Source organism: Aquarana catesbeiana, linkage group LG08 (genome assembly GCF_042186555.1).
Source record: "Aquarana catesbeiana isolate 2022-GZ linkage group LG08, ASM4218655v1, whole genome shotgun sequence".
In the NCBI taxonomy this organism is placed as follows: domain Eukaryota; kingdom Metazoa; phylum Chordata; class Amphibia; order Anura; family Ranidae; genus Aquarana; species Aquarana catesbeiana.
This window is the reverse complement of record NC_133331.1, coordinates 298,874,123-298,892,002: the sequence shown is the minus strand read 5'-3', so window position 1 is coordinate 298,892,002 and position 17,880 is coordinate 298,874,123. Positions and strand designations below refer to the sequence as shown.

Below are 17,880 nucleotides of genomic sequence, written 5' to 3'. Positions count from 1 at the left end.
ATTTTTTGAAGGCCTTCTCCTTTGCTTTTATATGCATTTTTACTTTGGAGTTAAGCCATCCAGGACTTTTGTTTGCTCTTTATTTAATTTATTACCCAATGGGATGCATTGGCTAATGCCCTTATTTAATATGCTCCTAAAGCAAACCCATCTCTCCTCCGTGTTCTTTGTTCCTAAGATTTTATCCCAATTTATGCCTTTTAGCAAGGTTTGTAGTTTAGGGAAGTTGGCCCTTTTGAAATTCAGTGTCTTTGTATTCCCTTTATGTTTCCTAATTGTGTGGTTTATACTGAAACTAATTGACCTGTGATCGCTGTTCCCTAAATTGCCCCGTATTTCCACATCCGTGATTAGGTCTGTATTGTTGGTAATCAGTAGATCCAGTAATGTTTTATTTCTAGTTGGTGCGTCTACCATCTGACCCATAAAATTGTCCTGCAAGACATTAAGGAACTGGCGAGCCTTAAATGAATGCGGGGTTCCCTCTCAGTCTATGTCTGGATAATTAAAATCCCCCATTATGATAACACTTGCCATCCTTGCTGCTAATCCAAATTGTGATAGGAGATCTGTCTCCACTTCCTCCCTCAGGTTAGGGGGCCTATAGCATACTCCCAGTATTATTTTCCCCTTAGCTTCATCCCTTTGTAGCTCTACCCATAAGGATTCCACCTCCTCCCTAGCTCCCTCAGTGATGTCATCTCTCACATTCACTTGTACATTATTCTTGATATATAGGCATACCACTCCCCCTTTTTTACCCTCTCTATCCTTGCGGTAAAGGGTATACCCTTGAATGTTTGCCAGCCTCCAGGAACCCAAACTCCTCCTTACTACACCAGCTCATTAGCCACTTGTTTACTTCCCTAATCTCCCTCTGCCTTTCTGGTGTGGCTCAATGTACCAGTAGTATTCCTGAGAATACTACCTTGGAGGTCCTTTTCCTCAATTTAGCACCTAAGTCCCTAAAATCGTTCTTTAGGACAGCTGACTCTGACTTTGTCATTGGTGAGAATGTGCACCATGACAGCTGGGTCTTCCCCAGCCCCTCCCAGTAATCTGTCCAACAGATCTAAAAGTTTACAAAGATCTGTACAAGGACATCATGGAAGAGTCATCCAGCTACAGAAACCCACCAGAGAGATGTCCCCATCCTCTGTATTCCCGGGATTCCACACAGGAAGTTCACACCATCCCTCATCATCATCAGGTAGATGATTGACAATTATTGGCAGTTATGATTTATAGAGAAGCATGTTTGTTACAATGAATGTTTTATTATATTTTCAGAGTGGAAACCTCAGGGATGATAATATTGATGTTAAAGAAGAGTATAAAGAGGAGGATGAGGAGTATGGAGTGATGGAGGAGTTTTCAGAAGGACACATAGATATGATGGAGCCACCTAATACCAGGAACCCACCAGAGAGATGTCCCCGTCCTCTGTATTCCCGGGATTCCACACATGAAGGTCACACCATCCCTCAATGTTACAAGGTTGGTGGGACGGAGCATCTAGAACATGAACTTCTGGAGAGGATGTGTTTTTTTTTTTTATATGATGTCACAATAATAAATCTTCTATTTTACAGATGATATTTTCTCTCATTTTCTTGATTTAGAGTGGAGATCCAATTGATATAGAATTTAAGGTTAAATCAGAAGAAGAAGAGAAGTATGTGAGGGATGATCAGCAGTCTATGGAGGAGGATGGAATAACGGGGACATTTATAGAGGAGGACACTCCTACAGAGATCAGCGCAAGTGGGTCATTAACACTAAATACATTCCTCCACCCATACTGCTCACTGATTGGTCCAGAGTAGAGCGGGGACTGGGTGATATCAGCCTGTAATCCCCTGGTCACTTTCCTGAGCTGTGTTCCCCGTCCTGTATTCCTGTATTTCTCTCGGATAATCTTCCTTCTCTGTGCTGCAGACACAATTTATGTATCTAGACTGGATTTATGGAGATTCTGGGGTTCAGCTGGCAGCAAAATGTTGATATTCACCATAGGCATTGCTCAGCCTAGGCACCTGTAGTGTGTACCTTGAGTCTTCTGCCCCATGCCCGGGTCTAGCAAGATCTCAGACAGAGTAATACGTCCGGGAATACTTGCTATGTTTATTGGCTGTGTCGGGTGGAGGGATATGTCTGTATAGTCTCAGACCCAAGTCACTGAGTGCAGTCTCAGGAGATGGGAGGCAGCAGTGTGGGACCTCTGCAGCTTGTCTTCAGTAAATATATATAATCTAACACTGATTACTGAACACCAATATTATGAGTCCTCCTGACCATTACACTATATTGCATGTTACATACTCCTGACCCCTGCACTGTGTACTCTGTGTTGCACATTACATACTCCTGCTCTCTACTTTTTGCTATATATATATATATATATATATATATACATAATATGTATTCTCTTTTGTTACACCCATTTCCTACCAGCTGGACATTTTATATCGGATGATATGATTGGAGCACAGACTTTTACATGTTGATAATAATGTGATAACATCCTCCAACTTTGGAACCTTAAACAGAAATTGATAATGATGGGGGAGTCAATAACTCAATGATGGTGGTCTTCAGGATCAGTCCAGTCTTCATCTTGGTTATTCTCCCCCCATCCTCACTCTCTGACCTCTGGTGGGGCTCAGCCCCGCTGTTATTCATGACTAAATCATGGACTAAATAAGGAAGTTCAGGACTTCTTGTGTTGGGAAGATGGCAATGAGTGATAGAGGGGGTGGGGAAGCTCGTCCTATAATCCCCTCATCACTGTCACTCCTATAAAAGACAGTTCTCGTTGTTTCCTCACTCTCTGACTAAGGTCCATGAATAAAGAAATGAACTGGTAGGAGATCAGAGGACCCATTTACTAGTTACCTTGAGGGGGGAATTGTAAGATCCTCAGAGACAAAGCTGCCTGATGTGGGCGGAGTCCTGGTTTAGGGGAACCAATCAGCTCATGTCTAGTAATAATCTTTGTATTTCTATTTTAGTAGATGGACGGGAGATGAGGAAAACCTCAGAGGATTGTCTCACTTTGTCTCCAGACTGTAAAGTAGAAGATGAGGACATCACACAGCATTTAGAAAACACCACCATCTTGTATTTTGTGGTTCCCCATATTGTGGTTGGACCATCGTATTCCTCTTATCCTGAGGAACCTCAGACTGTGAGGAATAAACCAACAGATAAGAGGTTTCCCTGTACTGAGTGCGGGAAGTGTTTCTATTATAAATCCGGACTTAATAAACATAAAAGAACCCACACTGGTGAGAAGTCGCATTCTTGTCCTGAGTGCGGGAAATGTTTTTCACAGAAGGCCAGTCTTACCACACATCAGAGATTACACACGGGGGAGAAGCCGTATTCTTGTCCTGAGTGTGGGAAATGTTTTTCAGCATTGTCCAGTCTTTCCTATCATCAGAGATTGCACATGGAGGAGAAGCCGTATTCCTGTCCTGAATGCGGGAAATGTTTTTCAGCGATGTCCAGTCTTACCACACATCAGAGATTGCACACGGGGGAAAAACCATATTCCTGTCCTGAGTGCGGGAAATGTTTTTCACAGAAGTCCAGTCTTTCCAAACATCAGAGGTTGCACACGGGGGAAAAGCCATATTCCTGTCTTGAGTGCGGGAAATGTTTTTCGGTGAAGTTCGCTCTTTCCCATCATCAAAAATTGCACACGGGGCAGAAGCCGTTTTCCTGTCCTGAGTGTGGAAAATGTTTTACAGAGAAGTCCCATCTTTCCAGACATCAGAGATCTCACATGGGGGAAAAGCCGTATTGCTGTACTGAGTGCGGGAAATGTTTTTCACAGAAGTCCGATCTTTCCTATCATCAGAGAGTGCACACGGGGGAGAAGCCGTATTCCTGTCCTGAGTGTGGGAAATGTTTTTCGGTAAAGTCCGCTCTTTCCACACATCAGAGATTGCACACGGGTGAGAAGCCGTATTTCTGTCCTGAGTGCGGGAAATGTTTTTCAGCAAAGTCCAGTCTCTCCTTACATCAGAGATCTCACACGGGGGAAAAACCATATTCCTGTCCTGAGTGCGGGAAATGTTTTTCAGTGATGTCCAGTCTGTCCTTTCATCAGAGATCTCACACGGGGGGAAAACCATATTCCTGTCCTGAGTGCGGGAAATGTTTTTCACAGAAGTCCTCTCTGGCCTATCATCAGAGATTGCATACGGGGGAAAAGCCATATTCCTGTCCTGAGTGCGGGAAATGTTTTTTACAGAAGTCCGATCTTTCCTATCATCAGAGATCTCACACGGGGGAAAAGCCGTATTCCTGTCCTGAGTGCGGGAAATGTTTTTCACAGAGGTCCCATCTTTCCGGTCATCGGAAATCGCACATGGGGGAAAAGCCATATTCCTGTCCTGAGTGCGGGAAATTTTTTTCAAGCAAGTCCAATCTTTCCAGACATCAGAGATCTCACACGGGGGACAACCCGCATTCCTGTCCTGAGTGCGGGAAATGTTATTCATATAAGAGCGATCTTTCCAGACATCAGAGATTGCACACGGGGGAGAAGCCGTATTCATGTCCTGAGTGCAGGAAATGTTTTTCAGCGATGTCCAATCTTTCCACACATCGGAAATTGCACACGGGGGAGAAGCCATATCCCTGTCCTGAGTGAGGGAATTGTTCCTCACTGAAGTCCTGTCTTCCTGTACATCAGGGGTCCCACACAACCCTTGAGGTGTATTAGTGAGTGCGGGAAATGTCTTGTATATGAATGTTGCTGGACATGTAGGGAAGAAGCACACCCTGATATACACCTCAGATATACTCCATGGCTGATCTTCATCATGTAAGAAACAGTTGATAAGGAGATCAGAGATCACCAAAGACATGGATGAAGTGTTGTACCGTGTTGGCCATTGATAGCAGGAGAAAAATAAAAATGGAGTCGTTACCTCTCATTGGCTGAGTGCATTTTGTGGTGGAAGATTTCACAAACACTTACAGGTCTGTCTCTAAAAACTTTGTAGAATGAATGTGTAAAGGAAATGTGTAAGTTCTGTATAGAATTGTATTGTATTTTGCACTGCCCTGAAAATCATTTTCTATCACAAATAAAATTTACATTCAGCCAGGAGCAGCGATTTTCTTTTTAAATGCTTAAAGTGAAACATTAAAAATGTCCAATTCCTTTAAATAACATGTCTGGGGGGTCCTAATCCTTCCTGTGAAGGGGGATATCTCTGTGATGTACAGAAAGTGCTGCAGCAGCGCCGACCTTTATGAAGGAAAGAAGTTTAAAATTGCTGCAAATGACATTTCCATGCAACTTCTATCCCAAAAAAAAAAAACAGCATGCAGGCTTCTCCAACAATCTGCTACAGCGCCTTGAAAAAGTATTCATACCCCTTTTATGTGATAGACCAACACAAAGTGTCACATAATTGTGAAGTGGAAGGAAAATGATAAATGATACAAATAAATATGTGAAAAGTGTGTGTGTGTGGGGGGGGGGCATTTGTATTCAGCCCCCTTTACTCTGATACCCCTAACTAAAATCTAGAGGAACCAATCGCCTTCGAAAGTCACCTAATTAGTAAATAGAGTCCACCTGTGTGTCATTTAATCTCAGTATAAATACAGCTGTTCTGTGAAGCCCTCAGAGGTTTGTTAGAGAACCTTGGTGAACAAAACAGCATCATGAAGGCCAAGGAACACACCACACAGGTCAGGGATAAAGTTGTAGAGAAGTATAAAGCAGGGTTAGGTTATAAAAAAAATCTCCCAAGCTTTGAACATCTCACGGAGCTCTGTTCAATCCATCATCGGAAAATGGAAAGAGTATGGCACAACTGCAAACCTCCCAGGACATGGCCGTCCACCTGTTTTTGGTTGTAACATGACAAAATGTGGGAAATTTCAAGGGGTATGAATACTTTTTCAAGGCACTGTATGTATTTTGGAGGGGCCCGTGTGCTGTTTTTCTTTTATTTTTAAAGGAGCCGGCAAAGAAATGTCATTTGCAGACTCTTTTAACTGGTTGCCGCTCGCCCACCATCAAATGACGGCGGGGCGGTGCAGCTTCTCGTTCATGTGACGGCATCCCAGAACGGCCGCTCCCGTGCACCCGCGGGGGGGGGGGGGGGCGCAGCGCGGCGATCTCTGCTAGGACACGACGTGACCCCGATCCCTGTAAAGAGCCGCGTCGGCTGTGTCCAATCACTGACAGAGTGTGTGGCGAGGAGAGCCGATCAGCGGTATCTCCACGCAGGGGGACATGTAGGAATGTAATCGGGGCCCTGATTACCGAATAGTAAAACAGTGTAGATGCAATTACAAGTTGTGCCGGAGGAAACCAAGAGTGCAAAAAGCAAGTTTTGGGCAGGAGCAGGGCCAGACTGGCCTCCCGGGATACTGGGAGATTTCCCGGTAGGCCGCCTGAATTGCGGCTGCAGTGCTCCCCTCTCTCCTGCTCCTGTGTGTCACGGAGCTGGCTGGGTCTGTGTTCGGCGGCGGCACTGTAACACGGTCCCGCCCCCCTAGACCGGCTCGTGTGATAGTAGATAGAATCAGTGTTCCGCCTATCACACGAGCCGGTCTAGGGGGGCGGGACCGTGTTACAGTGCCGCCGCCGAACACAGACCCAGCCAGCTCCGTGATCCACAGTAGATGCCCGCCCGTACAGTCCGCCCTGTGTGCCTGGATAGGAGGATCGGCGGGGGACCGCATATAGAGGAAATGAGCTTTCTATATTCCTCTATGCAGCCGCTGAATACTTGCAGGAGGGAGAGGAGGAGAATCAAGTATTCAGCGGCTGCATGGAGGAATATAGAAAGCTCATTTCCTCTATATGCGGTCCCCCGCCGATCCTCCTATCCAACTTCTTTTACTGGCCCCCCCAGTTCTCCTTGTGCTCCCTGGCTCCCCCCCATGCTCTCCTCCCCTCACAGTTCTCTCCACCCCTGTTTTTTCTGCCCCCCTGCTCTCCAGCTCTCCCCATCCTACTCTAGCCACCATCCCAGTGCTCTTCACTCCCCCAGTGCTCTCCACCAATGTTCTTTCTCCCCCCCCCAGTGCTCTCCAGCTCTCCCCATCACTCTCCAGCCCCCACCCCAGTGCTCTCCAGCCCCCCATTCTCCGCACCCCTGCTCTTTCAGTCCCCCCCAGTGCTCTCAAGCTCCACCCATCGCTCTCCAGCCCCCCCCATGCTCTTTGCCCCCCGTGCTCTCCACCCCTGTTTTTTTTTGGCTCCCCCTCCAGTGCTCTCAAGCTTCCCCCCCCCAGCACTCTCCGCTCCCCACCCCTGTACTCTAAACTCGCCCCTGCATTTTGCCCCCACCCATGTGCTCTCCAACCCCCGCCAGTGCTCTCCAGTCCCCCGTGCTTTCCACCCCTGTTCTTTCTGGCCCCCACTGGTGCTTTCAAGCTCCCCCCATTGCTCTCCACTCCCCCCTGCTCTTTGTACCCCCCAGTGCTCTCCACTCCTGTTTTTCTGCCCCTCCCCCAGTGCTCTTCGCCACCCCACACTCTTAGCCCCCACAGTGCTCTCCACCTCTGTTCTTTTTGGACCCCCAGTCCTCTCAAGTCCCCCCCAGCGCTCTCCACTCCCCATCCCTGTGATCTCCACTCCCCCCTGCTCTTTCCCCCACCCATGTGCTCTCCAACCCCGCCAGTACTCTCTGCTCCCCCTTCTTTCCAGCTCCCACCCAGTGCTCTCCACTTCCCCAGGACCAGAGGACAGGCTGACTAGGGCCAGAAAATGAGGATGGCTGAAGGTGCAGGTGGCCAGGGACCACCCTATCTCACAGCAAACAGATCCTCTGGAAGGAGCACTGTCCCCATCCAAAACGAGAACAGACCCTGCCTGCTGCTGGCCATCATGGATATCCTGTTGGCATGCAAGGTACCATACCGAGCATCAACAACACACCTTCCCACAGACAGGGACTGCTGACTGGGCCATGGGGCACAGGAGGGGCTGCAATGATGGGAACAGTGAAGCTGCATTCACGGGCACAGTGAGACTGCATTCACGGCACAGTAAAGCTGCATATGATGGGCACAGTGAGGCTGCATTGATGGGCACAGTGAGGCTGCATTGATGGGCACAGTGAGACTGCAATGATGGGCACAGTGAGGCTGCAATGATGGGCACAGTGAGGCTGCAATGGTGGGCACAGTGAGGCTGCATTCATGGGCACAGTGAGACTGCATTCACGGGCAGAGTAAAGCTGCATTTGATGAGCACAGTGAGGCTGCATTTGATGAGCACAGTGAGGCTGCATTGATGGGCACAGTGAGGCTGCATTGATGGGCACAGTGAGGCTGCATTGATGGGCACAGTGAGGCTGCATTGATGGGCACAGTGAGGCTGCATTGATGGGCACAGTGAGGCTGCATTGATGGGCACAGTGAGGCTGCATTTGATGAGCACAGTGAGGCTGCATTGATGGGCACAGTGAGGCTGCATTGATGGGCACAGTGAGGCTGCATTGATGGGCACAGTGAGGCTGCATTTGATGGGCTCTGGTGAGGCTGCATTTGATGGGCACTGGTGAGGCTGCATTGAGCTCCTGTATCATGTCTGCAGTCTCTGAGGGAGTCTGCAGAGGAGTCAAGAGTGGGAGCACCGCCGGGATGGGGGTCATGGGAGATGTCAGACAAGTGTGGACTGTGGAGAGGAGACTATAGGATAAAACCAGAGCCACCGAGCTGGAGCCGACTGACTGAGCCCTACACGGTGCACCTGAGAGGAGGTCAGTGACAGCACCGCTAGGCCAGTCTGAAGGGGGGGTCACTGATGTAAGGGGGGAGTGAATACGATAATGTAAGGGGGCACCGATATAAAGCACAGCCTTATATCAGTAACCCACCCCCCCTTACCTTAGTGTATTCTTTCTGCGGAAGGTGGTTCCCCCCCTCCCATGTTCTGAGTTCCTGGGGTCCCCCTTGATGATTGATCACTTACCACTTTTAACTGGAATTTGCTTTTATATATATACATATATATAAAGCCCTATGTGATTTCATATCTGTCTTATCTATATATAATACACTCTTCAAATGTGCATTTTATGGTTTTCCGTTTCATGAACAAGAAATCAATGACGTTATGCTGTTGCGCTGGTTTATTAATGCTGTTGCGGTGGTATAATAATGCTGTGGGGCTGGTATGAAATTTTTTCCAGGGCTGGATGTTATTCCCAGTCCGGCCCTGGGCAGGAGGTGAAGAGAACTAAGACCTAAGATTACTTTTACACGGTCAAAAGTGATGTTTCTGTCCCTCACACGGTGATGGATGGAGAACTCTTAGTAACAGCAGTCTGCATGGAGATGCAGGGGGCAATAGTCTGCATGGAGATACAGGGGACAATAGTCTGCATGGAGATACAGGGGACAATAGTCTGCATGGAGATACAGGGGACAATAGTCTGCATGGAGATACAGGGGACAATAGTATGCATGGAGATGCAGGGGGCAATAGTCTGCTTGGAGATGCAGGGGGCAATAGTCTGCATGGAGATACAGGGGGCAATAGTCTGCATGGAGATACAGGGGGCAATAGTCTCCATGGAGATACAGGGGGCAATAGTCTCCATGGAGATACAGGGGGCAATAGTCTCCATGGAGATACAGGGGGCAATAGTCTGCATGGAGATACAGGGGGCAATAGTCTCCATGGAGATACAGGGGGCAATAGTCTCCATGGAGATACAGGGGGCAATAGTCTCCATGGAGATACAGGGGGCAATAGTCTCCATGGAGATGCAGGGGGAGTAACAGTCTGCAAGGAGCTCAAGGAGGTTTCTACTTAGTCAAGTGTTCACATTCAATCTTTTGGCTCTAACTACGATCAAAGTAACTGAAATATGTAAATATAATGGCAACGATTAATTCTATGGCCATCCCAATCCCTATCCAAGTTGTACCTTCCAATAAAACAACAAGAACAAAGCTCGTAAACGACCGTTCATTGTCTCTGGAAAGGATACATGAAGTCTGGCAGTGGGGTGATTTGGGGGGATTGTTTGTCGGTAGTGCTCACACCATGGCTACATATACAATCATTTGATGTTGTTTATCCGGACCTTTAGGTGTGCAGCATCTCTTGGCTGGAAAGACTGGTTTAAATAGTTGATTTAGTATATTTCATTTTCTGTTTCAATAGTTGATATTTCGATTTTTCAAAAATGTTTCCATAGTAAAACAGAAGTACAGTACATAAAACCGTCTCCGAAAGGCATTTACTGCCTCAGAATCTGAAAACATGTATTTAAATTTTCCACAACGAGGTACCAACATTTGCCTCCTGATATACTGTATCATTTATAATACTAATACTAGATTCGTATTTATCAGGTGGAGTCTGTGCCTAAGCTAATTTGGCATTTTTAAAACTGTCGTCTGTCATACCCTCGTGTATTTACATATTTTTTTGATCAGACCATGTATAGATGGCTGGAAGATGTTATGGTACCTTAAAAGAAATGGGTTAAAAAAGAAAAGCAGTTAAAGAAAAAAGGAAAGAGTTTGAGTTTTAGTAAGCGACCCCCCGTTCCCCGATCCCCGTCTCCCGTCAGCCCCTTTATGTCAATATAGTTCTTGGATCTCCTGTTAAGTATCGGGTCCATGGGCTCCATATTTTTTCAAACAGCTGCATTTTATCATGTAGGATCGCAGACATTCTTTCATGAAGCATGATCCAGGAGAGCTTGTATTTGAGCTGATCGAATGGCACCGCTGCCGATTTCCATGACTTAGCAATTGTAATTTTTGCTGCTATAAATACAAACGTTATAAGGCGCCTTTGAAATGTTGAAGCCAAATCTATGTCAGCTCCTAGCAGCGCCTGTCTTGAGGATTTAGTTAGGTTTACCTGGGTGAGGGTGTATATAAAGTTGTACACCCTGATCCAAGTATATTTAATTTTCTTATCTCATTATACACTAAAAGCGAAAGTGTTATTTTGTTTATTTAGATTTATCCCCTGGAAAGTCATACCAAAACCCTAATCCGAGCATGCCTGGCTGGCCAGGAAAGGGTGGTGAGCATGCGATAGTAATAGGTTCAATTCAACTAAATACCCATTTAGTTCAGCCATTCTCTATATCTTCAAACAAGCAAAATTCAGTCTGAACCTCAGTTAAAACAGAACCCGGAGACCATACCTAGTGGTCAGGGTAGTGGTCCATTATACTGGTGACCAATATAAGAAGGACTCCCTTATATCAGTGGTCAGTGTAGTGGTTGCCCAAAGTGATTCCCGTCACAGTGGTTCCTTACATTGGTGACCAATGGGAGAAGGACCCCCTTATATCAGTGGTCAGTGTAGTGGTCCCTTATATTGGTGACCAACGGGAGAAGGACTCCCTTATATCAGTGGTTAATATAGTGGTCCTTACATTGGTGACCAATGGGAGAAGGACCCCCTTATATCAGTAATCTGTGTAGTGGTCCCTTACATTGGTGACCAATGGGAGAAGTACTGCCTTATATCTGTGATCTGTGTAGTGGTCCCTTACATTGGTGACCAATAGTAGAAGGACTCCCTTATATCAGTGGTTAGTGTAGTGATCCTTACATTGGTGACCAATGGGAGAAGGACCCCCTTGTATCAGTAATCTGTGTAGTGGTCCCTTACATTGGTGACCAATGGGAGAAGTACTGCCTTATATCTGTGATCTGTGTAGTGGTCCCTTACATTGGTGACCAATGGTAGAAGGACTCCCTTATATCAGTGGTTAGTGTAGTGGTCCCTTACATTGGTGACCAAGGGAAGAAGGACCCCCTTGTATCAGTAATCTGTGTAGTGGTTGCTTACATTGGTGACCAATGGGAGAAGGACTCCCTTATATCAGTGGTCAGTGTAGTGGTCCCTTACATTGGTGACAGTAATATATTTCTATCCCCCTTGTTGGGAGTGGAGATGACCCCATCTATAAAGGATATACAATACATACACACACAGCACAAGGCCGTGTTCATGTTACGAGACGTTTCTTGGGACTGCAGTTCCTCTGAGCTCCACAAGGTGGTGATCTCACTTCTACCCAGACAGGAAGTCTCTATGGAAGACAGGAAGTGATGTCAGGTACATACAGGAAGTGATGTCAGCCATAAATAGGAAGTTTCGGGTAAGAGGTGAGTCGGGAGGAAGTAGAGAGGAGACATCGCTGGAAGTAAAGCAGAGGAGGTAATAAGATCTTATTTTCTATTTACACTTACTATTCACTTCATTTTGGAGATAGATTCTAGTAATATGTTCCTCTTAACAAACAGCACTGACAAAAAAAATAGACAAGTCACTGACCATGCATGATCTACAAAGGGCAATTATTACACTACATAGGCAGCCAATGGGCAATCATTACACTATGCAGCCAACACAATGATGGAGTGCCGGGGTCAGGAGTATGGAGCATAGAGCCCTTTAAATTGCTGGTCAGGAGAAGAAAACATTCCCCAGCCTGCCATGAAGAATATTTTCCATCATTGGTGTCAGGGGGAGGAAGAAACTGAGGGCTCTGAGGGAAGTAGGGTAGCTGAGGGGGTACTGAGGCTGGAGGGATTTGGGGGTCATGGACTTGAATGGCTCTGGGCCCTTTATAGGGTAGGTGGGCAGCAGGGCTCTGAGGGAAGAGGAAGCTATATGGCTCAGGGAGACTATAAGGTAGGGAGGGGGACACTTGTTCTATGATGGTCCTCCCACCTGCACTTAGGAGGAACAGACTCCTCCCCCACAGCTCTCTACTGAACCAGCAGCATCCTAATGTTATCCAATCCAATCCCTTCTCTTACTGCAGACAGTGACAGGGACATAACTCCAGTCAGCAGGCTGCTGGAGATTGGAGCCTGGCAGCCGGAGTTCTGCCAATTATATAGATTTGTTGGTAACTCCGGCCAAATGTCAGAAAGTTCCCATTCCTGGACATCATGATGACCCAACATTCGTAGTCGCAATAAACATTGTGTTCTTCTGGCTCCCCCCCAATCCCTTTTGGGAGAACACAATAGATCCACCTCCTCACATCAACATCCTATTATTGTGTGACCAATACCATCCAAATAATTCTTACTTTCATTTCCCAAAGTTATCCATCTACAAGGAAACCTGTATAAATCAAATGACGGCACCAATGAGGATGGAGGAGGACCGGAGTCACATGACTGAGAAGATACTAAACCTCACCCTGGAGATCATCTACCTGCTGACCGAAGAGGTGAGGAGGATTCTGGGAGGTCACATGACATCACTCTTATCTCTATTAATAAAACACAGACCTGACCGGAGAGGTGAGGAGGATTCTGGGAGGTCACATGACATCACTCTTATCTTTATTAATAAAACACAGACCTGACCGGAGAGGTGAGGAGGATTCTGGGAGGTCACATGACATCACTCTTATCTTTATTAATAAAACACAGACCTGACCGGAGAGGTGAGGAGGATTCTGGGATTCTAACATGATATTCCTATTGGTTCCCCAATACAGAGATTTCCTCTTGTGAAGTCAGGTGATCATATGACCATCACAGTGCCTCCATGTGACTCCCTAAAACCCGGGAGACACAACATGGAAAAGATTCTAGAAGTCACCAGGAAGATGATGGAGCTGCTGACAGGAGAGGTGAGCGGTGCTGAGAAGGATGTCATGATGGACAATCAGCCGCCCCTCACATCACCGGGTAAGAGGAGACTTTATTGTAAAGGAGAGAGCAGTACGGAGGGTCCACCTAGATCCCCCATCATCTGATAAACACATGGAAACAATGTATTCAGTCAGTGTGTGTGTTTCCTACAGATGGATCCAGTAATGGGAACCCACCAGAGAGATGTCACCGTCCTCTGTATTCCCGGGTTTCCACACAGGAAGGTCACACCATCCCTCACCATCATCAGGTAGATGATTGTCAATTATTGGTAGTTATGATTTATACACAAGCATGTTTGATACAATGAATGTTTTATTATATTTTCAGAGTGGAAACCTCGGGGATGATAATATTGATGTTAAAGAAGAGTATAAAGAGGAGGATGAGGAGTATGGAGTGATGGAGGACTTTTCAGAAGGACACAAGGATATGATGGAGCCACCTAATACCAGGAACCCACCAGAGAGATGTCCCCATCCTCTGTATTCCCGGGATTCCACACAGGAAGGTCACACCATCCCTCAATGTTACAAGGTTGGTGGGATGGAGAATGTAGAAAAAACTTGTGTAAAGGATGTGTATTTTTTCTATATGATGTTACAATAATAAATCTTCTATTTTATAGATGATATTTTCTCTCATTTTCTTGATTTAGAGTGGAGATCCAATCGATATCGAATTTGAGGTTAAATCAGAAGAAGAAGAGAGGTATGTGAGGGATGATCAACAGTCTATGGAGGAGGATGGAATAACGGGGACATTTATAGAGGAGGACACTCCTACAGAGATCAGCACAGGTGGGTCATTAACACTAAATACATTCCTCCACCCATACAGCTCACTGATTGGTCCAGAGTAGGGTGGGGACTGGGTGATATCAGCCTGTAATCCCCTGGTCACTTCCCTACCAGAGATTCTGGGGTTCAGCTGGCAATAAAATGTTTATTTTCACCATAGGTGTTGCTCAGCCTAGAGACCTGGGTTATGTACCTTGGGTCTTCTGCCTCATGTCTCGGGTCTAACAAGACCTCTGACAGAGTAATTCTCCTGGGAAAACTTGTTCTGTTATTTGCTGGCTGTGCCCGGTGGAGGGATATGTCTGTATAGTCTCAGACCCAAGTCACTGAGTGGAGTCTCAGGAGATGGGAGGCAGCTGTGTGGGACCTCTGCAACTTGTCTCCAGTATATATTTCAGCTTCCACTGATTATTGAACACCAATATTATGAGTTCCTCTGACTATTCTACCGTATACAGTAATTATATATTGCATGTTACATACAGTACACCTGACCCCTGCACTATATACTCTATGTTACACATTACATACTCCTGACTTCTGCTCTCTCCCCTCTACCCACTGCTATATATACACATAATATGTATTCTCTTTTGTTACACCCATTTCCTACCAGCTGGACATTTTATATCTGATGATGTGATTGGAGCACAGACTTTTACATGTTGATAATAATCTGATAACATCCTCCAACTTTGGAACCTTAAACAGAAAGTGATAATGAGGGAGGAGTCAATAACCCAATGATGGTGGTCTTCAGGATCAGTCCAGTCTTCATCTTGGTTGTTCTCCCCCCATCCTCACTCTCTGACCTCTGGTGGGGCTCAGCCCCGCTGTTATTCATGACTAAATCATAGACTAAATAAGGAAGTGCAGGACTTCTTGTTCCTATAATCCCCTCATCACTGTCACTCCTATAAAAGGCAGTTCTCGTTGTTTCCTCACTTGCTGACTAAGGTACATGAATAAAGAAATGAACTGGTAGGAGACCAGAGGACCCATTTACTAGTTACCTTGAGGGGGGAATTGTAAGATCCTCAGAGACAAAGCTGCCTGATGTGGGCGGAGTCCTGGTTTAGGGGAACCAATCTGCTCATGTCTAGTAATAATCTTTGTATTTCTATTTTAGTAGATGGAGGGGAGATGAGGAAAACCTCAGAGGATTGTCTCACTTTGTCTCCAGACTGTAAAATAGAAGATGAGGACATCACACAGTATAGTCCAGGAGAAAACCCGACTACCTCAAATGTCCATCCGGCACCACACAGTGTAGATGGACCATCGTATTCCTCTTATCCTGAGGAACCTCAGACTGTGCGGGACGGTGCCGGACCATCGTATTCCTCTTATCCTGAGGAACCTCAGACTGTGAGGGACGGTGCCGGACCATCGTATTCCTCTTATCCTGAGGAACCTCAGACTGTGCGGGACGGTGCCGGACCATCGTATTCCTCTTATCCTGAGGAACCTCAGACTGTGAGGGATAATCCAACAGAAAAGAGGTTTCCCTGTACTGAGTGTGGGAAGTGTTTCTATTATAAATCCAGACTTAATGTACATAAAAGAACCCACACGGGTGAGAAGTCGTATTCCTGTCCTGAGTGCGGGGATTGTTTTTCAGTGAAGTCCAGTCTTACCACACATCAGAGATTGCACACGGGGGAGAAGCCGTATTCCTGTCCTGAGTGTGGGAAATGTTTTTCACAGAAGTCCGCTCTTTCCCATCATCAGAACTTGCACACGGGTGAGAAGCCGTATTCCTGTCCTGAGTGCGGGAAATGCTTTTCACAGAAGTCCGCTCTTTCCCATCATCAGAAATTGCACACGGGGGAAAAGCCGCATTCCTGTCCTGAGTGCGGGAAATGTTTTTCACAGAAGTCTCATCTTTCCGATCATCAGAGATTGCACACGGGGGAGAAGCCATATTCCTGTCCTGAGTGCGGGAAATGTTTTTCGGTGAAGTCCTCTCTTTCCAAACATCAGAAATTGCACACAGGGGAGAAGCCGTATTCTTGTCCTGAGTGTGGGAATTGTTTTTCACAGAAGTCCCATCTTTCCGGTCATCAGAGATTGCACACAGGGGAGAAGCCGTATTCCTGTCCTGAGTGCGGGAAATGTTTTTTACAGAAGTCTATTCTTTCCCGCCATCAGAGATTGCACACGGGGCAGAAGCCTTATTCCTGTCCTGAGTGCGGGAAATGTTTTTTACAGAAGTCCCATCTTTGCTATCATCAGAAATTACACACAGGGGAGAAGCCGTATTCCTGCCCCGTGTGTGGGAAATGTTTTCCAGTGAAGTCCTCTCTTTACGCACATCAAAGATTGCACACGGGTGAAAAGCCATATTCCTGTCCTGAGTGCGGGAAATGTTTTTCAAGGAAGTCCAATCTTTCCACACATCGGAAATTGCACACGGGGGAGAAGCCGTATTCCTGTCCTGAGTGAGGGAATTGTTCCTCACTGAAGTCCTGTCTTCCTGTACATCAGGGGTCCCACACAAACCTCGAGGTGTATTAGTGAGTGTGGGAAATGTCTTGTATATGAATGTTGCTGGACATGTGGGGAAGAAGCACACCCTGATATACACCCTGATACACTCCATGGCTGATCTTCATCATGTAAGAAACAGTTGATGAGGAGATCAGAGATCACCAAAGACATGGATGAAGTGTTGTATCGTGTTGGCCATTGATAGCGGGAGAAAAAAAAAATGGAGTCATTACCTCTCATTGGCTGAGTACATTTTGTGGTGTAAACTCTTGCAAGAGGTCTGTTTTCTCAAGTCGTCTTCCAGGACGAAACACGTTAACCCCACCACTTAAAAGGCGGTCCTCTAGGCCTTTTAAAATAAAAATGGAGTCATTACCTCTCATTGGCTGAGTACATTTTGTGGTGGAAGATTTCACAAACACTTACAGGTCTGTTTCTAAAAACTTTGTAGAATGAATGTGTAAAGGAAATGTGTAAGTTCTGTATAGAATTGTATTGTATTTTGCACTGCCATGGAAATCATATTCTATCACAAATAAATTTTACATTCAGCCAGGAGCAGCGATTTTCTTTTAAATGCTTAAAGTGAAACATTAAAAATGTCCATTTCCTTTAAATAACATGTCTGGGGGGTCCTAATCCTTCCTGTGAAGGGGGATATCTCTGTGATGTACAGAAAGTGCTGCAGCAGCGCCGACCTTTATGAAGGAAAAAAGTTTAAAATTGCTGCAAATGACATTTCCATGCCAACTTCTATCCAAAAAAAAAAAAACAGTACGCAGGCTTCTCTAACGACCTGGTACAGTGCCTTGAAAAAGTATTCAAACCCATTGAAATCTCCCACATTTTGTCAGGTTAGAACCAAAAACGTAAATGTATTTTATTGGGATTTTATGTGATAGACCAACACAAAGTGGCACATAATTGTGAAGTGGAAGGAAAATGATATGATAAA

General features: G+C 45.9%; 1 protein-coding gene across 10 annotated transcripts in view; it reads left to right on the top strand.

Annotated features, from left to right (window-relative positions):
- The window catches only part of LOC141104770 (uncharacterized), a 208,937-nt gene that overhangs the window by 50,445 nt on the left and 140,612 nt on the right, over positions 1-17,880 (top strand). For 7 of the 10 annotated variants that reach the window (XM_073594493.1, XM_073594494.1, XM_073594491.1 and 4 more), the window contains 3 exons: positions 1,291-1,497; positions 1,623-1,764; positions 3,012-5,115. The exons of 1 other annotated variant lie outside the window; for it this stretch is intronic. In XM_073594493.1, coding sequence (XP_073450594.1) covers positions 1,291-1,497; positions 1,623-1,764; positions 3,012-4,660 — 1,998 coding nt within the window. In that variant the 3' untranslated portion in view covers positions 4,661-5,115. Of the gene's footprint in view, positions 1-1,290; positions 1,498-1,622; positions 1,765-3,011; positions 5,116-11,836; positions 12,179-13,076; positions 13,206-13,478; positions 13,672-13,787; positions 13,886-13,965; positions 14,173-14,293; positions 14,436-15,564; positions 17,456-17,880 lie in introns of those variants that run through there. 2 more of the 10 variants (XM_073594498.1, XM_073594499.1) reach the window with 2 other exon arrangements.